Source organism: Silurus meridionalis, chromosome 8 (assembly GCF_014805685.1).
Source record: "Silurus meridionalis isolate SWU-2019-XX chromosome 8, ASM1480568v1, whole genome shotgun sequence".
Lineage (NCBI taxonomy): Eukaryota > Metazoa > Chordata > Actinopteri > Siluriformes > Siluridae > Silurus > Silurus meridionalis.
The window spans coordinates 10,890,454-10,916,286 of record NC_060891.1 but is presented as its reverse complement, the minus strand read 5'-3'; the positions used below and the strand labels follow the sequence as shown (position 1 = coordinate 10,916,286).

The following is a 25,833-nucleotide window of genomic DNA, read 5'->3' as shown; positions in this document are numbered from 1 at the left end:
GATTCATCTTACTGTGATGGAGCACAAGTTTCACAAAACTCTAAAAATACCCCCTTCTAGGAAAATACGTCTAAACGAGAACTGTGGATTGTGTAATTCTGTGGGCTGACCGGGTGCGTTTTCTTGCTAGATAGGACGTCAGCTGAAATGAAGAGATATTTGATTATTCTTATTGTCAAGAATTAACAGAGAACGTCCATAAAACAGATTTGCAAGTGTTAAGGGTTTGGGTTTGTAAATATTTGCTGGTCAGTACAGTATTATATAGTGATTCTAATCTGTTAAGGAATTTTAAGAGTTTAGTACAATAATCTAACTATATTTAATCTAACTATAAATGATTGAAACAGTTATCATTAATATTTTATATTTCCAGTTGTAACCAGAAGTTTGAGTTCAAGTCCATAACTGGCAATGGTGCATCATGGTTCAGCTATAATTATGCTTCATAAAAGTGTCAAATAAGAAATGTGAATCATTAGTTTTAAAGTTTGCATTCAATTTCTTCCTAATAAAATAAATTACTCTTGTAAATTACCTAATAGATTCAAGGACCCATTTCAAGCTCAGGTACTTTCTTCCTAAATCTGTTTGCATTTCATCTGGGTTGTGTCCAGTTTTCTTTTAAAATATGAAAGTAGGTGAATTGCCACTCTAAATGTTCTATAGATAGTGTATGAATGTGTGTGTGTGTGTGGTGTGCTGAGATGCAGGGCATATTCCCACCTTGCATCCATTGTTCTGGAAATAGGCTCCAGATCCACAGCTACCTTACTGCATTTTATATCCATTGTATCTTCCTGAATTTACCAAAATGAACTGAGCTAGGTGTGAGGTAATAGTGAGTACTATTACTCACTTGCTGCACCTACCATAATGGTTTTGTCCAACGCTTACCTGTTCATCTTCAATAATTTGTAGACCTGTACAGGGTTGTCCTTTCTGATTCAGAATGGACCAATGTGGGTGCAGGTTTTCATTATAACCAAGCAGAAGCTTCCCCAATAGACTATTGCAAACCATGATCAAGGAGAATCAAGGTGATTGTTTGGTTGAGAAAAAGAAACCCTGCACCTACACTGATAACTTACAGATAAGAGGGGATATACATGGCCCTCTACCGATTAAAAAAAATCTGTAATCTGTAAAAAAAATTGTAAAGACACCTGTGATGAACAACTGACCAACATTTCAACACACTTTATAAAACAAATGCTTGAATCACAAACCCACTATCAGATATCAAACAAATGATGATGGATTCCCTTCCTGGGTCTGGTTCCTCTCAACGTTCCTCAAGATTTCTGTGTCTCATGTTGGAAACTCTATATAAATAAAATGAAATGGAACTAAACCACAATAATGAGACATAATGAAAGAATTGACACATTTACTGGATATCAGTTACCACTATAATGAACAGACCTATTAAGATGCATGTTCTAGACATTCAGACATCTGCGCGCGTGTGTGCGCGCGCAAGAAGAATTCAGCATCTCTGCTCAACATCCGAGTCGTGACGTCATCTCGACTTATCACGTCGTCTGACAAATCACGACGATGTCATCCTTTATTGAAATGACTATTTTTAGTACACTTCTCTTATTTAGTACACGGCCAGATGCACAATGAAGCAGACGGATGTTTATTGGCATTTTATCCACATTTCCTACATTCTAATCAAACAGACGTGGCTTGCATATGCACATCATGGCTCAAACCAAGAGCGTTCAATGCACACGTCTGTAACACGTATCATAATTGAGGATGGTGGTCTTTGGGCGTTGAATGAACTAAAACCCACCGTGATTTCCGTCAAAAGCAGGACAGGTTATTTAGTGATATCACAGGCCCCGTGTTGGTGCACGAGACGGGTTTAAAAACGCAGCAGATTCAGCTGAAATCTCATCTAATGTCAGCATGGATGTCGCTCTGCTTTGCAGCACACGTTGTCAGCAAAATGCACCAAATGATCTCTTACCTCATTTCAACGCCGTTTTCCCCCACAAACGATCAGACAATAAGGAGGTAAAATGCAATGCAATCTGTGCGTGTCCCAGCACAATCACCGGCGCATTTAGATCGCGTGTTAGCCAAAGTCAGACGCGCAGATCAGCCGTGTAAAGATGTAAAAGCGTTGAGATTTCTTTGATATGTATATAATAATAATAATAATAATAATAATGGCTCTCAGGCGAGGTGATAACAGCTCTCCGTCAGTGATGGGCGACGCAACCCTCTCAACAGCTCGGCCAAATCAGCGGCGTCTACATTATAGCGCAATTTCTCATTATACACCTCTAAAACAAATGCCATGTTCAGACAACGGTCGCACCCATAAACATCGTCAGTAATGAATCTTGTGGCTGAAGCGCTATACGGAGATGCCGTTTTAACTCCCTCCTGAATTTGGCCAAGCCGGTTTGAAGGGAACGAATCTGCATATTAACCGTGAAACACTGGCCCCTAGTGGCGAATACGAGCGACTGCAACGTCTGAATTATAAGGTGTGGCGACTATACCGCCTGGATTCATCACTCTAGGTAACTTTAACACACAAAGAACAAACTATTTGCACTTGTTTTATTAGGCCAGAATTTTCGTTGTATCTTATCTTTATTTTTTATTTAAAACAAACCAGCCAAATCAGTTCACTCCTGCTGACCTTCCGTCGCTGTTGCAACGCGCATGCGTGCCGGGGGTCTTTTTCTTTTTCCACGGAACGTCACGCAGAGTAGGCGGCGCCCTCTTTGTCTGATTATCACTACGAAGCAGTGCAATGTGCTGTGATGTCGAGTCGTATTTCAGCACATGCTTACATGTGGCTGGCCTACATGCTCAGCCAACAATCATAAATAGTTATAAGGATGAGTAATTGTGATAATCATTTTCAGCTGTAGCTAATAACCCGGTCCAGGCAGCTTCTGTTGACTTTTCCCCCTATAAATATTCTGGCTGAATATTATTAAAAGCACTCCATACAAAAGCTGCCAAAACACAGGCTGAGTCTTTCAAGCTGTTACACCACAAGTTATTTTCCATCTTACTCATCACTTGACTGAATTGACTACTGTACGATACATGGTTCAGGTTTTGCAATTTCCTTAATATTGTGCCATTTTCTGTTTTATTTAATGCTTGACTAAGGCTAGTTTAACCGGCTCGGTCTGTGGGATGAATGCTGGTAGCTGGTCAGACTATAGGTTGGCATTTAGACCTCTAAAAATACTCAGTGAGGACCAACTGAGCAGAGCTATCCATGGCCTGATTTAAACTGGCCCATAAAAAGATGTTATTATCAGTGCACCTTTATATAGCCTATACCCATGCAGGAAACCTTCTGTAGTTAAACAAAGTAACAGTTACCATGTGTGAAAATTAACAATTTGTGAAAATACATTTACACATTTTATCTGTACAGATAGACTGGATGCCAGCTATGTAGCTAGGCTATAGAAAAGGGCTGACAATAAATGATTGTATATTATATATGAGCTTCAAATCATGAAACAACAAACAGTTCCAATGAGGCCAAATAGTGAATGCCTGAGTTTTTTTGTGGTCAAAAAACACACTCATATGTAACCTGGTGTAAGAAGCAGTTTTATCATATTTTGTCACATCTGGATTGATTTATTTGGACAAAACCAATGGATGCATTTAATACACAATAACAGCAACCAATTGTTAGGTACAGTGTGATATCCATAATATGGTCAGCAATCCCATGGAACTCATTCGGTCCAGTGAAAGCTCTATATAATTTGTAAACACAGTATATGAGGTGATTTTGCAGAATCAGATGCACCCTATAATGCAAACAATCAAGTCTTGCAGTGTTGAACTGAGGTAAATATTTAGATGTAGATGAGCACCATGATGATGTCAAACTCCTTCTATTCCCTCTGCTAAGACAGTTATATCTTAATGAGAGATTCTGGAGTTCAGACTGCAGAGCAAATATCCATAACCTTTATCCATATCAAGATTTTTATCTTAAGCAGCAGACTAATATTCCACTGTAAACCATTTAGGAGAAAGGGATTTATACTTTATATTTTATTATCATAAATTATCTAAAAATAAATGATTAAATCTATTTACCACTCAAAGACCTTGATTTAATGTCCTTTGATTTTCTCAATGTTATAATACCAGACTTTAAGTCAAATATTTAACCCTAGAAACAGTAATCTTTGTAAATGTTTTTAAATATCTTTTAACATTTCTTTAAGATGTTTTTTTAAATAAATTTTAACAGTTATGAGCTATTAATAAAAAGGTTTGCAGCATCAGATTTGATCATTATTAAACTTCACACGTAATCAAGCAAAGCATAGTAATAAACCTCTTATATCATTTATTTTGTATAGCTTAAAAGACCAAAGGGTATGAAACTTAAATGATAGTATTCCAAATTGCATGGAAAGGAAGCCAACTTAGCTATGGAACAGATCTTATTGCTGATAATAATCCTGATAAAATCAACAAAAATAATACTTTTGAAAAATGTGCAAAATTAACAGGGATCAAGGCCACTACAGAAGCTAAAAAGTCATTAGTATATAGTTTCAGTGACAAAATAAACTATATAGAAAACAATATAAACATGTTGGTCCATTAAATACTTTTACTATCATCAAACAGGCTGAAATTATTTAGTTAATTTTCTCCTTAAAAACTTGCATACTTATCACATTCCTAAACATTTTTTTAAACAGATATTAACAGAAGCAAATGAAAAATCTAATGTTTTAAACTTTTTTATTATTATTATTTTTTTTTTTATTATTATTTTTATTATTAGATATCAAACATAAAAAAAAACCCTAAACTTTGCCAACTGTCTAACTTTTGGTGCAGTTATGCTTATACTTTACATTACAATCTCTAACAGTACTGAGCCAATGCCCGTTGAAGTTGTAAATGATCTACTACTGACCTCCAAGCAGGTTGTATCTCCTTGCCTGTGTTGTTTGGTCTTAGCCCTGCAGTTAATTATAATATTCTTCTAGATAGACTCCAAAAAATATATATACTATATATATATATATATATATATATATATATATATATATATATATATATATATATATATATATATACATACATACATACATACAAACCTATATATGTATGTATGTATATACATACATACATATATAGGTTTGAATATTCCAAAATAGAACCAATTCATTGTTTCGCTAAAAATTCAAAGGTTGTACAAACAATAACCCATAATAACAACGTGAAAGATGTTTGAAATCTTTGCAAATTTATTTAAAAAATAAAAAAATAAATAAGAAATACCATGTATTCACAGCCTTTGCTTGCCTACCTAGCAGCCTACCAGGCAGATCTGCTATGAGAACTGGATGTGGGAGACATCCTAGGCTGTCAGGAGGTCCGAATGCAAAGGAGACTCCTGGGGCCATTGGCCGGCCTATATCTCCGACAGAGCGAAGCCGTCTGCGAGAGTCCGAGGCAGAGCGGCGCCCTCGGCGGAGCGGCGCCCTCGGCGGAGGTCCGGGGTAGAGTGGCGCAGCAGAGCTTAGGGGCCGGAGGGACAGCCATCTCAGGAGGTTATTTAAAACCATCTGGTTTGCCAGAGAAATACTTAGTTCTCTTCTGGGGGTTGAGCTTCCAAATATCGATAATTTTTGTTGGGTGCCTTAATTGCCGGTCTGAGGCAGAGCAAGCCCAATGCTTTAACACATCCGCTGGGTCCATCTTTGGCCAGATTATTCTGTCAGAAATCTCTTTTGGGTGACCGTAAGTGTGACTGGTTGAGTGAGGACCCAAATGTAGGATGAACACAGGGAGTAAGGAAAAACAGTCTTTAATGGGGAACAGGCAAAAACTAAGAAAAAAGTCCAAAAACTGTCTAGGGTCTGAAAAAATCAAAAGCCAGCTAACTGAGCAATACAGGGCAGAGCAAAACACAAACCAAAAACAGTCCGGAGTCTAAACCGGGTAACTAGGGAGGCAAAGCAGACCGGGGGTCAGGAACAGGAGCAGGAGCAGGAACAGAATCCAGAGCAGGCAACAATAATCTCAGGGGCTAGGGAGCTGGTAAAATAATCTAGCCTCAAGCTAAAGTCTTGGGTGTCCTTAAATACTGGAAGGTGCGGGAAAACGGCAAGATGGCTGCTGACCCGGAAGTGCGCGCCGTGTGCCCGGAGGATCCTGACAGCTAGTCACGCACTGTAAAGCAGTTTCAAAGACTGCTGGGTCTGATGCAGCTGCATCCAATGTGGTTTGACTTGACCTCCTGCACATAAGACCCCTCCAGTGGTGGCTCAGGACCCGAGGGTTCTCTCAGAGGGCAACCCACTTTATACGATCAAGGTCACGTGGTAAGCCCTACGTGCCTTAGATGTGTGGAAAGATCCCGGGTCCTGTCTCAGGGCCACGTGCTGGAAGTTCCTAGTCATTGCATAATGCTTATGACAAACACTTCCCCCATCTGATGTGGCATATCAATTGCCTAGAGATGCTGGCAAGAGAAGCATTTCCCTCCAGACCTCAGAGGCCACAATGTGTTGGTCTGTTCGGACAACACTTCTCTTATATCAACCACCAGGGGGTCTGCGATCTTGCCTCCTGTACAAGCTGGCACGTCAGATCCTCCTGTGGGCCCAGAGAAAGCTGCTCTCCTCACAGTCAAGACAGTGTTTCCCTTGGCCATCCTCTCTTTCAAGAGAGTATGGGATCTTCAGGCCCTCTCTGTGGCCCCCTCATTCTTGGAATTTACTCAAAATGTATCCTCAGTCATCCCTCAACCTGTTACCCTCCAGACATTCTTTCCTCCTCCCTTTCTGGCCCCAGACCAGGATAAGCTTTACCGACTGTTTCCAGCGTTCGCACTGGACATGTATGTCCACAGAACTGTTCCTCTGCTATGGCACTCCGAGGTGATGTCTCCCTGCAAACAAGCAGACCCTCAGCAGGTGGATTGTGGTTCGTGGATTGTGCTTGAGTTCCTGAATTGGAAAGTCTCCATGTTACATATGTAACCATGGTTCCCTGAGGGAACAAGATGCTGCGTCTCCAAGCCGCACTGCCTGTAACGATTTCTTCCCTTTCAGTAGCTAGCACCGGTTCCACTCCATGTGCTTTTATATGTTCCTGGTCGTGACGTAACCCCTCCGGTGATGCAGCACTTTCTATTGCACTGATTACACACGTAATTCAGATTGTGGACAATGCGGAAGCATTCCCAAAGTGTTGTTGATTTACTAAAATATTTTGTCTACATGTTCTATGTTGAGTATAGTTTTATTAATAATAAACATACATTTGCATAAAGCATCCATATTTGTCCATGGCCATGTTGATTAGAAAATGTAAAACTTAAAAAGAATTCATTTAAGGTACATTTATAACAGATAATAATGTGCAATGAATCTAAATGCACGTTTAATAGTATTCTCTTCCTCTACTATTGTAATGACATACAGCTATATGTTTCAACTAAGCCTAATGACAGACATCAGCTTAAAAGTTGAGAAACATGTAAAAGAGCCTTCTGCTACTTCTTCTAAAAGTAAGAACATTTAATTAATATAAAGGCAAACAGATCCAAAATGGAATGTAAGTTATAAATGTTGAACAGTCAAAGTAGAGAGTGAGAAATCATTAAACGAGGTACATAAACAGTTTGGTGAAACACAGAGATCTGAGAAGGCTAGGCTAAAGCGAAGTGATAAATTAATGGACATTAATTAAACACGGAATGAGCCACAGCTGTGAATGAATAGATATGTTAACACAGGGACTAATAACAAGACAGGTGGAAACATAACTTGAATAAAACAAATACACATGGCTATGACACTGAAATGCGAAAGTGAGTATTAGCGCTATGAACCGAGTGGGGGATCTCTGACACAAACATTGTGATTACAATCAGTAATATCAATCATCATGTGCAACAGCTCATTATAAGATCTTTAAATGATTAATGCTTATGAAAATAACACTGCTGAGATAGCCTTTTTTCACCTCAGAAATATTTTGAAGATAAATTAAGCATTGATTCTAAAACACTACAGAATGATCTCTTACAGTACACAAATCTAGATCTACCATGCTGCTCTCATCTTAAGATGCAGGCTCTTTTTTGATACCCTAAATAAAGAAGTCTTTAGTTTTTCACAAATGCACAGACTTTATAGAAACACTTTTGTTGTCTTTTAATAATGTTTTTGAAGTTTTTCTAACATAGGACAGATCCAAGTCTATATCTGAATATCCGTAAATCATTTTGGTGACAATGTTCATTGTTAAAAGTGCTACAAGAATAAACAAATTGAATTGAAAATGAATTAGCAAATTCATTTAAATGTATAAAAAAACCACAATCTCATTCTGAACATTTTGATTAATAATCTAGATATTTTGCTATATAACAAAGTTCATGGATGTCATGGTGCTTGGTGCTTTTCATGCTGTCCAGCTATGCTGGTCTAAGCTTTTTGTTTTTAGCAGGGTAAATTAAGTTTATCTAGTCTTGTTAATAGATTGGACACCCAGGTCACATATGGCTATTCTTTGAATATCAGGTGACACACACTTTAAAAAATAGTGCAGGTAATGTAGCTGAAAGAGGTGTTACTTAAGATCCCATACACTCAGACAGGTTTGAATTAATTTAATCATGAACTAAGTATCAAAGTTATTGATTACAAGGAGACCAGGTTACTACATTTTATTATGCATTCTGCAACAATTGCTGTCTGTTCATAATTGGCAGTTACATGCCTAATACCATCATGGCTACTGAATTATTAATATACTGATGTAAAACATCCAATTTCAGCTGTCCAGCTGAAAAAGGGTCTACTCCTAAATAAAAAAAAAAAAAAAAAAAATCACATTTTTACATTGTGCTACCTGCCAATCAATAGGCAAATAAAAATCTGAATGAAAAAGTCTTTTAAAAAAAACAGCCAACAATGTGCGTGCTAAGACAATCATTAAAAACAACTACAGCTAATAAAACCCTGATGAGTTTTTTCTCTTTCAGTGAAAAAGAATTAAAGCATAGTTACAGTTATTAGGCAATGCAGAGAAAGTTCAGCATAGAGTAGTTTTGAGAGTAAATACATTGCATTGCTATATTTGTTGCCATTAATGAAAATTAAGGTTAGTAATGTCTTATTAAGTTCAAAAAGTAGCCCAGAGACAACTGAAATGAATCAAATTCAGTGTACTGAATAAGTATTGACTGGAAAATGAAATAGAATTAATTAAAATGATGATTAATGTGATCTACACAAAACCTATAATTTTGGAGAATTTTTTATATTTTAATAATTGTACTACTAAATGAGTTGATTGAGATCTGTTTGCTGAAGCTGTAACACTCAAAATCTGAAAGTGGGGCATATAAGGGGTAAGGTTGTGAATACTTTATGCACTTTAATATGTACCAGTACCATACATTTCAGGTAATTACAAAACTTTATTTAGGCTTAGTAAATAATAAATTAATAAGAGCCTAGTACCGTAACTATGAATCACTGGCTATAGTGTTTTGTATTTTTGTATTTGTAAAGAAGTCATTTTGGTATAAATGGGGGTTATTTTGATCACAGTGTCTTTGCTGTGTTTGGTAAAGTCATGCTGTTTTACTTCTTTAATATATACAATGTCTTTAACAAAAAAATCAGTGAAAGCAGAGATCAGTTCAGGAGGTTTTGAGACGAGCATAAATTCCATCACGCATTAGTGGCGCAATACTTCTTGAGGCCAGACGGTGGGGTCATACACCACCATCTGCTGTAACTGGTTTTATATGAGCTTTGGCATCACATAAAATGCATCTTATGTAGAAAAAAAATGTCATATTCATCATTCCAAAGTAAATGTGTAGGTTGAGTGTGCAGAATAGTCCTCCTTATGGCTGAAGAGACACTACACTTAATTAGAATGCTGAGTTTGTTTGAGCAAATAGCAAACAATAGCTTAATCTGTTTGCCTCAATTCATTACACATGGATATGCTTTTAAATGACTACCACACCTTCATTTAAATTGACTAGCAATGGAAATAGTCCAACTCCAATTTCGCATACACTGTCAGCAGTTGTTTATATCACACGCCACTGCATTACACTCATATCCTTTCCTCCAGTGGACACCAAGTGGCTGTCATCAAACAGGAAGTTAACATTGGTGACATGACTGCTGTGACCGCCATAGATATGACTAGGAGCCTGAAAAGCAAGAAAGACAGAAAAAGGAGAAAGTAAAAAAAGAAACATGTGATGTATATATTTTTCTTCTATCCATATTGTGTATGAGAAACTTGTAATACACATGCTGATTGCTTACTCTGGATTGAGAGCAGGGGAATGAGAAGAGGTGCACTTTTCCAAAATCATCCCCAGTGGCGAGAATTTTCTTCTCATTGGAACTGCACACAGCATTAATATCTGTCCCATCAGAACCATCTGGCCACAAGCCTGAGGGAGAGCACAAATAAAATCACCTTCCTCAGCAAATATAATCCATATTAATCCACATACACTTTTAGGACATGTAGCTGTGCAGGCATTTTAATAAATGTATTAAGGACCTTTAGTATTTTAGTGTCCATTTAAACCAATTTCATGGATCATAGACCAAACCTATTATTTATTCATTGTTGCCAGAAACTCACCAAACACATGAAAGCCTAGTGTGCAGGTAAAGGTGGCCCATGGGATATCTCGAGCAGTTTCCACGCTCACTACTTGTTTACACACAGAAGGAATCCCTGGACAAACAACCACATTATCCAGTCAATGACTTCTTATCCATCATATTCATTTCTTAAATTTGCATCATTCAGATATTTTGAATATATTATTTTTAACAGGCATGGCAGACAACAAAAAAACTCATATCAGCAAATGTTTAACTTGACCGTGCTAAATCATGGTCTATTCCTGAGAACTGGTTGATAGTAAATGTTTCTATACTTACAGTAAAGTATCTCATAGTCTCCAGAGTTGGACACCAGGTACTGAGAGTCTAAAGACCAGTCTAGATGAGTAATGAAACTGGAGTGACCCTACAAGAGACCATAGTGATATCTTCACTTTCTAAATTGGAATTTTCTAAGAAAGAAATTAATCTACAAGAACTTTAAAATAAATATTATAATGTATTTTGTAAAATGTAATTTGTAATGAAATTCAGATTTTACTTTTGTTTTAACATCTTCAAGGTTTATTTTAAGTAAACCATTTAACTATTGATAATGGTGCTACCTGAAAAGCAGTGTTTAAGACCTTCAGTTTGTCCGTCTCTCTCATTGTTTCCAAAACCTCAGCTTTCAAGCTACTACTATCGACAACATTATGTACTGTTTATGCTCCTTTCTACAATAGCACCATTGCTGGGGTCAGCATAAATATTACAAAATAAGCATTTATTACTGGGTGAAGATATTACTTTAACTCTGTTATTACTGTATCATGACATTCATGTGTAAAGCGTATTTTCGATAAAATAATGAGCAAAAACTTACTGAGCATTTTCCCACTCGACTGTACTTCTTGCCATTCTCAGCTACAGCATAAACGTAGATGTAATTGTCATGTGACCCAATAGCAAGGAAATTGCCATCTGAAAGACAAAATGTTCAATCCACTTCAACACAAGTGCCATGTGCACTGATGTCCCTGTGTTTATTAATTGGAAAATAATTCTAATGGCTGTCAGAAGGACACTCACCAGGAGCAAAGAGCATAACTGAGAGCTGTTCATTTCCATCCGTATGTACTGTGACTAGATCCTTAGTTTCGGTATCCAGAACAAGCCACCTGTCCATACAATTTCAACAGCAGAACAGATGCATATTAAGCTGAACAGCTTGAAACGTTTGCAAAGGCTTTTTATTGTTATTAGGCGTTTTTGATATGCTGATGACTGTTTCATGAATATTAATAGTTCGAAAAGATATCTGAACAATGAATCTGGACTAGTCCTGTGTCTGTGTATTAAATTTGCATAATAACAATGTGGTTCAGGGTCTTCCATGTATTAGACTATTAGAAATTTTTACCAGGACAGTAATGACATGTCAAAGATCTCATTGCTGTGAGGGGACAGCCTCTCTCACCTGCCTGTCTGTGTTCCTATGGCAACGGTTGCCCCAGAGGGATGGAAGCCGGCAGACTGAGCAGCATCCTATCCACATAAACACAAACGCAGACCTCAATCACCTCAATCATGTGCCAAATTTAACTCAGACCTACATATTGGTCCTTATATGATGTATGATGTGGTTTCTCCTCACCTCCAGTGTCTTGGTCCATAGTGGCTGATGGGATTCAGAGTCCCATAGACTGACCAGTTTATCATGGCCACAGGTGAGGAACTGCAGCTTCAGTGGGTGCACAGCTAAGCCCCATAATTCATCAGTATGGCCCTGATAAACAATCATACATATACGTTTCAGTTGGTAGTAAATAAAAAAATTATTTACCTATGGATATTATTATCTATAGATAATTATGTCTGGCTACAGTTTAACTGCTGCTGTAATCATAAATTACAATGTACATAATTGTTTTCTTTTGCAACACACTTTGTACTGTTTGACTTGATAGTATATAATAGTGGAAGAGAAGTACTTTATAATCAGGCACACAAGGAATTTATCTTGGTGCAGACTTTTCTAAATAATAATAAGTACAAAAAAATACATCTATATACAAGGTGCAGTCAGAATAACAAATATATTTACAATATACAGAAGTCGTAGTCAATCTAATAAATACTTTAAAAACATATTTACATATTGCATGCAAATGTGGTGCATAAATTGCACAGCAATCCACATGGTGAGAAGAACAGGTTTCATTTTGACTGCAGATCTAATTTTGAACCCACCTCAAGATTTCAGTAACGCTGCTCAGTGATAATGTCTACTTGAATTGAACCAAAATATGAAGCTTAGTCAAAAAATGTAAAATGTTTAATGGCAGAATATACACTAAAAGTTTTAGCTTAGATTTATTAATGTCTATTTATTAAGCAAGTGTTGTTTTTAGAGTTCTTTAATTATAGAAAAAATAGGCTCAGTAAATAAAATGAGTAAATCAGTAAAAATATCTTTAAGCATAAGTGTGAATCACCTGTACAACGAAATTAGATAAAAAAAAAAGACAATGAGTTACATAGCTTTAATTTATTCCAAGTTTTCGTTATCTGCAAGATAACTTTCATCATTCACCTGTGTAATGGGAGTAAATTCCCCTTTCAGATTGCCCACCAAGATATAGTTTTTAGTTGTTCCAATAAGAATAGTTTCTCCCTTTCCCTCAGCAACTGTACGAATAGGCCCATACATTTCAGGAACCTAAGAAAACATACAGAGGCAGAAAACTAATATTATTCGTACTGTCTACTGTATGTTTTTATGCAAATTCACTTGAATATAAATCATTAGTTAAATATAATCAGCACAGTACATGTTTTTTTAATGTTAAATATGAAATCATAATTTCATTCTATGTATTAAGGTTGCATTACAGTGACTCACCTCGACCATATGAATCTTCTGGTAGTTTCCATCCCAGGAAGTGAGCATACGGTCTTTCCCACCTGAAACCAATGTGCCGTCTCTCAACATGCACAGAGCAAACACGCTGCTTTCATGTGCACCCAGAATGGCCAAGCTAATGCGATTAGAGCCTTCAAGACAGACACAGAGCAGTGAACCACATTAGCAAGCATTAACCTCACTCTATGGAAGGTCAAAAACAATGGGCATATAATGGATCTGCTCAGCAAAGCAGCACTGATTTATTATCAAATTTCGTAGAAGCAGATGTTTCACTGTTACAGTTTGCAAAGCACAGACCACAACGTTACAAATAACTCGAACATTTTTATGAAATATTCAACATGTGTATATGCAGTGGTTAGAGAATGCATTATGCATGATCTGATATCCATCCAAGCTTTAAAATCAGCAATTCTTTTACAAAGTACTGTATGTCCTCAATTCTATCATTGAATTCTTTACCTTTGCCCCAAACAAGTATATTTCCACTGGAGTCACCAGTGATAGCGTCACCATTTTCTGAAAAAGTCACACATAAGACAAACTTGGGCTTCTCTTGTTTCTGCAAGAAACATAAATATAGCCTGGTATTACTTTCAAAATGACTTTCAATGTTTATAGAGTACACCCCCACCCGGAAATATATACTGTGATCTGTAAATTTACCTCAAACAAGCCCTGTTTCTTTAGAAGGGAGCCTTTTTCAAGGGACCAAAAGCAAAGATGGGACTTCCCACATGTTACAATTATGTTTGCATCTGTTGGATGGAAATCAGCAGCAAAAATGGACTCATTGGAGCACTGTAATAAAAATGTGTGGAAAAACAGTGATTAAAATTTGATTTGGAATCTAATATGGGAAAAAAAACCAATATTTAGTAATTTGCATACAATGATTAATGCTTTATACATGACTAAAGGTCAGATTTACAGTTCAATAACTTTCTCTAAGTAGTTATTTAAGATGTTGGTGTATACTAAAATTACATACTTTAACATCAGCGAGTCTCTCTTCTCGCTGCCAGTCCCATACTGAAAGGACATGATCGTTGGAGTCATCCACTACACACAACCAGCTGCCTCCATTCTAAATGGTTAAAATATAGACACAAATACATTTTGATCATTATTTGGAGAGTTAAACAACAGCTCTCTTTCTTTAATCTGTAAAAAAAATGTTAAATATCAAAATACAGTATAGTGCATGGGTTGAGTATAGTAAGTATATACTGTATACTACGGTGTATATATATATATATATATATATATATATATATATATATATATATATATATATATATATGTGTGTAAATATCCCTTACCGACTTAGAGAAGGAGAGGCACACAAGAGCTCTGTCGAAAAAGCCAGTTCCAAGAACGTGCAGTGTGTTTAGACTCACAGAGTCCCAAACACGAACATGTGGGGCTAACTGCTGCAAAAAAAACAAAACCCTTTATATTATTATCCATGTGTAAAATACAAAAGTAAGGTTAGCATTGAGACAATACAAAATATTCTTAGTGTCTACTCAAGCACTTTTAATTACATTTAGAATTACATACTCTAAAAGTTTACATATGAGAGATGAAGCAATAAGTAAAGAAAATGTTTGGCAAATTTGCTTTAGGTCCCCAAGGTTACAATGATCATACTAATGGAGTCACATTTTTAAAGTACTTTATAAAGTTTCAGTAGACTGAGTGTAGGATTAGTTGTTGAAATGTTGTAATATTCTCCCTAAATTCTGTTTCTTTTTAAAGATTAAAGATCCCATTAATTTGAACATTGATATCACTCCATGTTATGGTTCTATTAATAATGTGTAAGTACCATTTGCAGAGCAACAGTCCCCTTTTTATTAGGCAAAATGTATTTAATTATTGTTTCATGTTATATGATGTTTTAAAAATAAATTTTTATTTGTTTCAATAATTTTTTGCACAAATGATTGTGGTGCAGTTCAAAGTTTACTGCACTCTGTGTCTGTATATCCTGCAGCTTTCAAGTTATCCTGCAAATCTTGTTGTGTGACTATTAGCTTCTCTCTTACATTCCTTTTCATTGAAATCCTGCATGGCACACGTGTCTGGGAAATATTCATTTCCATCTGAGAAAATGTTTGGACCATTAAGTTCCAGGGAAGGCAAATTCTAGTCATTTTTGGCAACAAGCTGGGGAAGGCTCATGTATGGGTCAAGTGTGCACCAGCTTTTGGTCATTTTATGGATCTTTTATATGCATATGAGTGTATACGTTTTTATTTAAATTTGTAACTAAAATATAATAAAAAATGGATGTGTGCAAATCTACAGTTTAACTGCACTGTATTAAACATCAAAATGCAAATGTTGGATTTTGCTGCACAGATGTTCAGTACACCCAATGTATGGTGTATAGTTTTAATTGGATGCTACACGCTCTGCTTTAGGGAACTGTGAATATTTTCCAAAGATTTTAGTATTTAATTTCTACTAATTAAATTAATTTTTGTTGTTGTTGTTTACAATTTAAAAAGTAGGTCTACATTAAATTTGGCATCAAGTGTTATTCATCTCTTATGGCTCTTTCAGAAAGGCACTTGAGGAGAAGACAAAATAATTCAATGACAGTTTTCATTGTGGACATCTTTCAAGGCAGCTCAGTGTCAGTGTCTGTGATATTATGTACTCTCTTACTTTGCCATCCGCAGAGGTTCCAGCCACTTGTCCTGTTGCTATGGTGATTTTATCAGGATGAACAGCTAGACTTTGGAGAGGAAGTGGGAGACCAAAAGGACAGTTGTTAATAGTACTGAACAAAAATGAAAAGTACATACCCAAGACTGCTACAACAGTCACAATATCTCCACTTGTTAAATATTTACACAGTTTTACCTGTGTAAAAAGTCACAAAAATTATCACAAGAAACCCAGTCATGTAATTTTACCCAGTTATGTATATGCTGATTTACTGTGAATATGTCCATTGTTTTTCATAACAAATGAAAGAAATTACAATGAAACATTGTGTCACTTAATTACAATCGTAATGTGGATGATTTTGACAATAAGATGCTCAGTTAAATAACTTTTCACTGAGTTGTCCTTTAATGTGAAAATCATAGTGGAGTCAAACTAAAAGATATTTCAACAGCTTTTTTCATTTGAAATTTGCTTATATTTTAGCCAGGCTTTATGGTTTTGAATTGTTTTTTAGTAGTATAGATTATTATTTATAGTATACATTTATTTATATTATAAATAAAGCTTGAACTGGTGGATGGCGTTTGCATACCAATCAAATGCCATCCAGAGGTAGTGTACAAGTTTAGCTCTTACCATTTGATGTCATCAGTATGTCCAGTGTAGTGTCTCTGCAACTGCTCATCTACGTTGTACAATACCACCACAGAGGCAATAAAATAAATCGTCTCTCCAGTGGGGAGCAAATACAGATTGGATCGACAGTCACGGCCCCGGTAGCCATAGCTAACTTTCGGTTAAGAACAAAATCGATTTCCAAGGAAACCTCTGGCACTGACAGATAATTCATTGTCAACATTTGTAACTAAATCCACAAGGTAATCACTGAGTTTCTAGAGACATGTGACTAAAACTGTGTAATCCATTATGTTGTGAAGGGGATAAATCATGAGTATGATGAGAACAGACCTGCAGCAACACTGACAGGCTGCAGCAATGAAGAATAAAAGCTGGCTTTAGCCTACACACTATAAAAGGGTTAATTGGTCTTCCTTGTAAATTTTATAAGTAAGAAAAGAACAAAATGTTAAATTATGTTAAAAGACCATTCCTTCTTATCCTTTGATGTACAAGTAATCCCACAAGTTGATTTCGCCTTCAGGCTTATCATGACCTCCTTGCTGAAACAGAGATGCATTATGCACAAGATCGCAAAATGCCTCCAAACTGTATTTCTGAGTTGTAAATCAGAGCAACTGCAGGCAGGAAAACTTTTGTTTGTGTATTTCTCATGAAAATAGATTTACACTGGTACACAATTTGAAAAAAAAATAAACACCAAAGATTACATAATTTAATTTAACTTAAAAACTAAAAAATGTGAATCTTTGCTCTTCATTATAACAGCCAAAGAAATGGAAGATCTATTTTACAAAAAATGATGCGTAAATACATACCTAAAAAAATTCAAGTTGGTTTTGTATAAGAAGAGCTGGTTCCATCTTTCTTAAGAGCAATGTCACTATATTTTTCTAGACATGAATGAATATTTCCACCTGGCCAAGTAACTAGTTCCTTTGACTGTTAAAAAAAAAAGAAATACTCAGTAATCCCCATCTCACATTATTATATAGTTATGAAATACCTATAATTTGGGTGGGGGGAAGGCCATGTCTAATGTGCTACTATCTTCTTAGCATACCTCCTACTGTATAAATTCCCATCACCAATTCTCAGAATTTCTCTTTCCATTACAAATTCATGTATTTATGCAAAATATTTAAAGACATAGCCTGCACTCACAGTGCTACTGTGCAACATGTATCAGTAGATTTACCCCATTTAGATCTTGTTAACATATTCATCAAATAATGAATTCATTCATTCATCTTAATTGCTGTATTCTGTTCTATATCACTAAGCATCCAGAGCCTGCTCCAGCAACATTGGGCATTAGCTGGGAATACAATCTGAAATGGCAATCTATTTCATCACAATAATCCATGCACATATTCATACAATGATTCACATCTAAGGCAATTTTATATGGGTTAAAAAGTAAAAAACATGCACAGACTTTCATGCTTTTGGAACCTACCATCATGTTACTGATGTGAACATACAGGTCACACACAAAAGGATACACCCAATCTAGCTTCAGTTTCTTAGGAGGCAGATCGGCTTTTGCTTCTAGACAGTATGTGTCAACCAGTTCTTTTGGCATGTACATGGTAATGGGTCTTCCTTTCAAATACATTTTGACATAGCCTTCATCTAAAAAAAGCAACATATTTTCAGCACAGAAAATTGAATAATATCTCACTGGGAGGCCGATTTTATATAAAGATTTCTATACAAATGATAGCGATATGAATCACCGAGCCATTAAAGATTTATCAACCAGTGTAAGTGTGGTATGCAATGCTGTGCAAGGTTAAAACAAGTAAGAAAATGTAAAAAATAAAAATAAAAAAAAAAATAAAAATAAAATTTTGTTTTGAATTTGAATGTTTTGTCAATGAATTTATCATTGCACTATTATTTTTTATGTCAACAATGAATAAAAAGAAAGAAAAGGGTGCAGTTTCTTGGATTTACAGTTTAATAGATACACATTTAAAGAAAACAAATATGCAAGCAAAGCGGATGAGGGAAACATATATAGTAGGTCCAACAGGCATAATTAAAACTGATTAATATTTAATAGACAAAAAAGTGTCAGAAATGGTGAGTGGCATGCAGAAAAAGTCAAACAAAACAGCTAAACAGAAAACCACTAAAAACATATAAGAAAAAGAAAGACTGAGAGAAACAACAAAACAAATCTAAGCTGTTATTTACCACTACATACTAACCACTGACCACTATTCCCATTATCAATACTATAAGATGGATTAGTAACAGATTTGAAAGTATTGGCTGGGGGATTTGATGGGGCTCCTGTAACTAGATGTGTCTAATAGTGAGTGTGTGGAATGAGAAGGACACTTCTTCGGTGAGAGAGTAAATGGGACAGCCATTCCGACCCTGGACCGTGTTGCCTTGCTGGGTGAAATCTTGGCCTCTGGGGAAATGAGTGAAGATTTGAAGGGCACAGCTGATGTGCAGGGTTCAGTGGAAGTGGTCCTTATAGTTGGCTGATGCAAGTAGATCTGCACAGTCACTAGGGTAAAGTGATGGCATTGGGGAAATGGCAAAGAAGTTGGATGGAGTATAAAAATAAAAATAAAAATTATCTTCTTTATTCTCTGACATGAGCACATTCAACACACAAGGGCTTCTACAAAATAAACTACTGGATCACAAACCAGTGTGGGAAAGGGGGATTTAATTTGGGCATCATATTTCTTGTGAAAGGGTAAAGTAGGGCAAGCAGACACATCAATAACATGGGAGCTCATCAACAGACATAGACCAAACTCTCACAGCATCTAAAACTGCTACACACTCATGACAAGAAGATTGCCCAAGCATATTCAGAGGCAAAAACAGTTTAAAAAATGCAATGCCTCTAAAAGATTGATAGAATGATTAAAGGTGTATGGAGTGAAAGCAGCTTTACTCCTACTGCCAGCAAGCCTTTCAGTGAGCTGCTGGGTAACTGCAGGAGAATGTGGGCTCCTGTGGTGCATGTGAAAAATAGGCATTGAGGGCTGTGAGCAAACACACAGTGTGCCTCTAGCAGGTTAACAAGCAATCAACCACAGGCTGACAACACTCTCGATGCATGTTAGGCAGAGTGCTCATTAGTCGATTTGGAAGGATTGCACTTTGGGGGTCTGTTACACACACATCCATCAGATCAACCCATGCCTTTACACCAAACATGGATCTAGTGCATTTTGTGCCATTTTAAGCTAGTCCAAACTGCTCTGAGACAATCTACTGAGGAATTTGTACAATAAAAAAAAGGCCTGTCTTATTGCCCCACTGGATTCCGAATTCTTGTTGTAATGAAGCGAAACACTGCACTGTTTTGTGGTTATCTATTTCCAAACGACTTATCAAACTATCAAACCATTCAGAGGTTTCATTTTATATGATGAAGCTGGAAAAATGCTAAACAGTGTAGTGTAAAGCTACTCAATTTTATTGTACATTTATACACTTTTTAGAAAACAGGATACTATACTGTACTATTCCTTGTAGCTGGCCTACCTTTTGTGCAATTATTTTGTGTCTTTTACATTGAAAGCAGAACCTTTAAAGCTTAAAGGTAAATTATATCAATTTTCCTGGTAACAGATACATATCAAACATACAGGAGCCTCTGAGTAAAAATGGAAAAATACAGTTTAGTACCCTTATTTCTGAGAGTGTCTTCAGAGCAGGAGGATCTAATGGATGTCTTTAAGCTTATGGATGACACAATGCCCACAGAGCCATTTGGGTAAGTGATGGTTGATGATCAGGGCCTACCTTTGCAATGTGTCACCCGCCGCATCCCTTATTGAGTGTACACAGACAGAGACAGAGGCTGTGTAAAAAGGCTCTTTACAAAGGGAGAGAGACAGATAGATCCTGGCTCACTGGCTCCTAGACCTTTCTTAATTACTCTGCAAGGACCTTAAAGGAGACATCTTTCTGGTCCTTTGTTCTATGCAACAAACTGATTATGTTAATGTGTTATTTTGTTAATTTAGGTAACATCTTGTGATGCCGTCAGTTAATCAAGGATTACCTAACATGGTCAAACATTAAATAAATGCTGTATACAATTCCAGGTCCCAGATAGTGTAGGCCAGTGTGATGAAAAATCAGGATTTAAATGAAAGGCACATGTATATGTATATTAAATTAAATGAATGTGATGTTCACCCTTTATACACTTTGTATTTTAGTTGCCCAATGTGCTGTGTGCTGTCTTTAAATCTGAGATGCAATTAAATCAACAGAAAATGATACAGACTTGTAATGTAAATGGCACTCTATATGTGTATTAGTTAAGAAAAGCAGATCACCAAAAAGTAAAGAAAAACACAATTATGTTAGAACAAAAGAGAAAGTATTTGTAAATGGGTGAAAAATGGGTTACTGATGATAGATGTGGTTGTATTTTGCTGATTGGATTAAAATGTGTAATCCACCAACATACACAGAACACTACACACTCTCACTGTGTTTTGTATTATCTGAGATAATTTAATATATATTTAATATATTAATGATATATTATTTATTTATTATATTTTAACATATATTTAAAATAATATTTTCTCATATAATAATGTTTTTTTGTGTATTAAATTGTACAATATTACAGATACACTATACGGACAAACGTTTTTTGGACACCTGACATTAAGATTCCTATGTCTTGTTTTTGAACAGCTCATTCCACATTTAATGGCATTTTTCTGGTGAAATATCTTCCATTGTTCTTAGATGTTTCACTTAGATTTGGAGTGTAGTTGTGGATATACAGTATGTGCTTATTTAGCCACAAGGATGTTAGTAAAGTCAGGTGCTGATGTAGGTCGAGGAGGTCTGGGGTGCAGTCAGTGTTTAAATTCATCCTAAAGTAGTTTAGTAGGGTTGAGGTCAGAGCTCTATAGCAGGCCACTCAAGATCTTCTACTATAAACCATGTAAAGCAAATCTTCATAGAGCTCTTTGTGCACAGGGGCATTGTTATGCTGGTACAGGTTTGGATTTCCTAGTTTACAGTAAGTCAAGGGAAAATGTAATGCCACCACATCCAAGGGCATCCTAGACAATTGTGTCCCTTCGTCTTTGTTGCAACCGTTTGGAGAAGAACCACATACAGTATGGCTGGAAGTGTCCTGATACTTTTGTCCATATAGTGTATAGTGTATAGTGTACCTAAATAATTTATAGAAAATACACCATAATTATGCATTCTTTTTTGTTTTGTTTTTCCTGGATAGATGTACGCATGGTCAGCGATTGGTCAGAAATAAACTTTGCGCAACCAACACACTTCATCCATGCCATCCAGACTGATACACACATATATAAATATATATGTGTGTGTGTGTGTGTGTGTGTGTGTGTGTGTGTGTGTGTGTGTGTGTGTAAAGATAGTAAATAGATGATAAACTGCAGATAAGTCTTCATTAATAATTGACTATTCTAATGAGAAAAGTCATATTTAAGCCTTGTGTACTATTAAAACAATTGTAATGTAAATTGTAAATTGTAAATGTACATTTTAATGTGTTTATCACCAAGTTTATGAGACATGTGTCACTTACCAGCACTGAATACAGGCTCCTTCTGTTTGCTGCAGAGTGTGAAAGAAATAAAAGCACTTAAAACCAAATAAAGTGCATGTACCTGTGAATGCAATGTTAATTTGACCAGAGAGTGTTTTTCACGTTAGCACTGCAAAATTTTATCTTTTTAATATATTTATAACTGTGGGCTTTATTAGGTGTATATTTTTTTGTAGTTAAGCCCATTTTACAACAATATTCACCAGTTATGTTTTGTTAATTAAAAAATATAAGCTGTATTTAGTAAGGTTCAAAGGTTACTGTACCTCTCACTGACTCTCTTGCCGCTTGAGTTGCTTCCAATTGAGGTGGTGCGTGTACGGTTGCTCTCGGCTTTACCTCCTCCTTCTTTTCTACTGCTGGGGCCCAGAAGCTCTGATGAACTTGTTCTTTTCACAGTGCTGAGAAAATACAAAGGGTGGCAAATCGTTATAAATTGTGTAATGGGTAAAAGTGAAATATCATATGAAAAGAAAAAATATATTACAATGAATGGAACATGCTTAATACAGGGTCGACAAATAAACAATTCATTAGCTAAAACAAACAGGTCAAAACTCTGATTCCTTTCAGAGGTTAATTATTTTCCTATAACGGTACATCGCACATTTTTTTTTTACTTCTTTTATACACTGGTGATTTAAAGTTGTTTACCATTTAAAATTAATTTTTGAAGGCCTCTTGTGCTTTGTATCCATTATAGTTGAATGTTATGGAATGTTCACAAGACACCTTACGGCCTGATATTACCTACATCAGCTACACTGTATGACCAAACGTTTGTTGACACCTGAGCATTGCACCCAATATGCAAAAAACTTGAAAAACTTTTTTTTGCTGAAGCACTAGAGATTTCTATTACTAAAATAAAGGGGAACTGAACAAAAAAATTTGAATAATTTGCCCAAGACAAAAGCCTGACATCAACCCTACTAAATGCCATATACCTGCATACTGCATACCATGTCTAGTAGAAGGTCTTTCCAGAATGCAAAGAGAGAAAATCTGTAACGAGATGTTCACCAAGCATATATGGGTGTGATGGTCAGGTGTCCTCTCTTTCTCTCTATGTCTCTCTCTGCCTAGAAATCACATAGTTCTCTGTCCTTCAGTGATGGAAAGCATATGAACTTTTACAAATCACTGATATTCAAGGCAGAATGATCTAATTATTTACAGACTACAGAAAAAAAAGTTATTTAAAAATCTCATGATACTGTCTCTTGAAGGATTCCATGTTTGTGCTCATAATAAAAATGTAGTGTTCCAGTTTTGTGTCACATGTAACTGATTTAGCATCTTCATTTGCATTTGACATGTATAAAAGTAAGGTGATCAGGTGTTAGCATTAAAGAAATATAACAGTATCTCTGTTGTGCTTCTAGTCACTGTTGTCACATCCCTTCATATTTAAGATTATAAAAATAATGTTTAGCATCTGCTTGAACAAATAAATGTGTATTAAAAATAGCTCCTTCCAACCAAACAGCCAGACCACACTCTTGCAGTAAGTACTGTATATACTTGAGCAGGTAGAAGGAGGAAGAACAGAGTAGCACACACCATAGGTTTTAGGTACTTTGTGTCACCTATAATTGCATGATGCATTTCAACAAACATAAAGTCTTCTATGGTAGATGCCAGAGGGAAGTTAGTAATTTTACTAAACTTCTTGTCCTAGGCGCCTGTGCTGGCAATTTATTTGCCCCTGTGCTTACTGATAATTAATACCCCTTCAATTTAAGTGAAGTCTGGGAAGCTAAATCACCCTAAGATTCTGTTTGTAAACTAAAGATAGGTGTAATTTTATATTAATCACCAAATTGAACGCAATGGAACACTAGAAAAATAACACTGAAAAACAAATTTTGTAGCTGAACCTTGATTGAGAAATTACTTGAACAATAAAACATATCAGGCTGAATCTTACTCAGGAACTGGCCCTGTGCATGAGCGTAAACATTAACTCAGGAAATGGTGTTGGGGAGATAACACATTACATATCCCCCCACTAACACTTACTGTTATTTTAAATACTCTGTCTTTCCATTTACTGACAACAAAGCCACATGCTGGATATATCTGGACCAGCCAGCATATTTTTTATTTGCTTTCCCATGATACACCCATGTCACCTGGTTTGCAATGGCATAGAGTGGACATGAAGGCCTGGACAGAGAATGGCTGCTCTTTTAAAATGCCAAAACAAAGAAAAATGCTGAGTCAGCAGCTTCTTGGTTGCCAAGCCTAATCCAAGCTGCATGGACAAAGCTCTTTCAGGTCAGTCACTGGCTAGTGATGTTATCCTGTGTAAAGCTGAGCTGCTGGATGTTTAAGCATGAAGAGGTGCTTTTGTTAAGAATAAAACTTCGAGCACTAAATCTGAGCACACTTTCAGTTAATTAAGAGACTATACCACTTTCAGTCATCAGAGAAATTGCGAATTAAGTGGGAGCTTTAAGGGAGAAACTGATGATTGTGGAAACTAGGGAGTTTTGTGATGAGGCCAAAGAATGTTCAGTTCCTGAAACTGAACTCATTATTTCCTAGGTGATTTTAGAGCATCCAGGGTCTATGTAAGAAAGAACGTTGAGCAAAATGGTTTTGTATATATCTCCCGAATGACTAGACCATGTACAAAGATAGTATTTTTGTATATACAAGTGAGTACACCTCTCACATTTAGGCAACCACTTTAGTATATCTTCTCCATTATTGTCAAAATAGCTGGCAACAAAAAAGTGTACATCTTAAGTGATACTAGCTGTACGTCGTGTTACTATGTGTAGAAGCTAACTTCAAAACCCATGTCTGATTGCTGTCAGCATTACTTCAAAGGTTGCAGAAGTGGAAGGTCCGCTTGACCTACAGTCAAGCATGGTGGTGATAACATCGTGGTCTGGGGCTGAGGGAAACATGGATTCCAACATGTACTGTGACATCCTAAAGCCGAACATGAGCCATTTTTAACATAACAACAATCCTAAGCACACCGCCAAAATGACAACTGCCTTGCTATGGAAGATGAAGGTGAAGGTGATGGAGTGGCAAAGTATGTCTCCAGACCTGAACCCTATTGAACACATGTTGGCATCCTCAAGTGGAAGGTGGAAAAGCTTTGTGTTTCTAACATCCAACAGCTCCATGATGTCATTATGGAGGAGTGGAAGAGGATCCCAGCAACAAACTGTGCAGCTCTGGTGAATTCCATGCTCAGGAGGATTCAGGCAGTGCTAGATATGGTACTCACACATGTTCACTTAGGGTGTACTCACTTTTGGTGCCACTTATTTTGACAATAATGGCTTTATGTTGAGTTATTTTTAGAGGACAGTAAATCTATACTGCTATACAAA

General features: G+C 36.3%; 2 protein-coding genes across 7 annotated transcripts in view; both read right to left on the bottom strand.

Moving 5' to 3' along the window:
- Positions 1-2,453, bottom strand: part of evla (Enah/Vasp-like a) — a 41,966-nt gene extending 39,513 nt beyond the window's left edge. The window contains 1 exon segment of the mRNA XM_046855569.1: positions 1,982-2,453. Within this exon segment, the coding sequence (XP_046711525.1) occupies positions 1,982-1,986 (5 nt within the window). The 5' untranslated portion in view covers positions 1,987-2,453.
- A 6,185-nt stretch (positions 2,454-8,638) lies between these two features.
- Positions 8,639-25,833, bottom strand: part of eml1 (EMAP like 1) — a 43,427-nt gene continuing 26,232 nt past the window's right edge. For 3 of the 6 annotated variants that reach the window (XM_046855529.1, XM_046855526.1, XM_046855530.1), the window contains 20 exons: positions 22,744-22,878; positions 22,457-22,485; positions 20,662-20,688; positions 18,387-18,516; positions 16,879-17,028; positions 16,237-16,306; positions 14,883-14,993; positions 14,552-14,647; positions 14,227-14,361; positions 14,023-14,122; positions 13,537-13,688; positions 13,228-13,353; positions 12,289-12,420; positions 12,112-12,179; positions 11,724-11,812; positions 11,518-11,615; positions 10,971-11,058; positions 10,666-10,761; positions 10,338-10,468; positions 8,639-10,219 (listed from right to left, as the gene is read on the bottom strand). In XM_046855529.1, coding sequence (XP_046711485.1) covers positions 10,094-10,219; positions 10,338-10,468; positions 10,666-10,761; positions 10,971-11,058; positions 11,518-11,615; positions 11,724-11,812; positions 12,112-12,179; positions 12,289-12,420; positions 13,228-13,353; positions 13,537-13,688; positions 14,023-14,122; positions 14,227-14,361; positions 14,552-14,647; positions 14,883-14,993; positions 16,237-16,306; positions 16,879-17,028; positions 18,387-18,516; positions 20,662-20,688; positions 22,457-22,485; positions 22,744-22,878 — 2,089 coding nt within the window. In that variant the 3' untranslated portion in view covers positions 8,639-10,093. The remainder of the gene's footprint in view (positions 10,220-10,337; positions 10,469-10,665; positions 10,762-10,970; positions 11,059-11,517; positions 11,616-11,723; positions 11,813-12,111; positions 12,180-12,288; positions 12,421-13,227; positions 13,354-13,536; positions 13,689-14,022; positions 14,123-14,226; positions 14,362-14,551; positions 14,648-14,882; positions 14,994-16,236; positions 16,307-16,878; positions 17,029-18,386; positions 18,517-20,661; positions 20,689-22,456; positions 22,486-22,743; positions 22,879-25,833) is intronic. The other 3 variants (XM_046855528.1, XM_046855531.1, XM_046855527.1) reach the window with 2 other exon arrangements.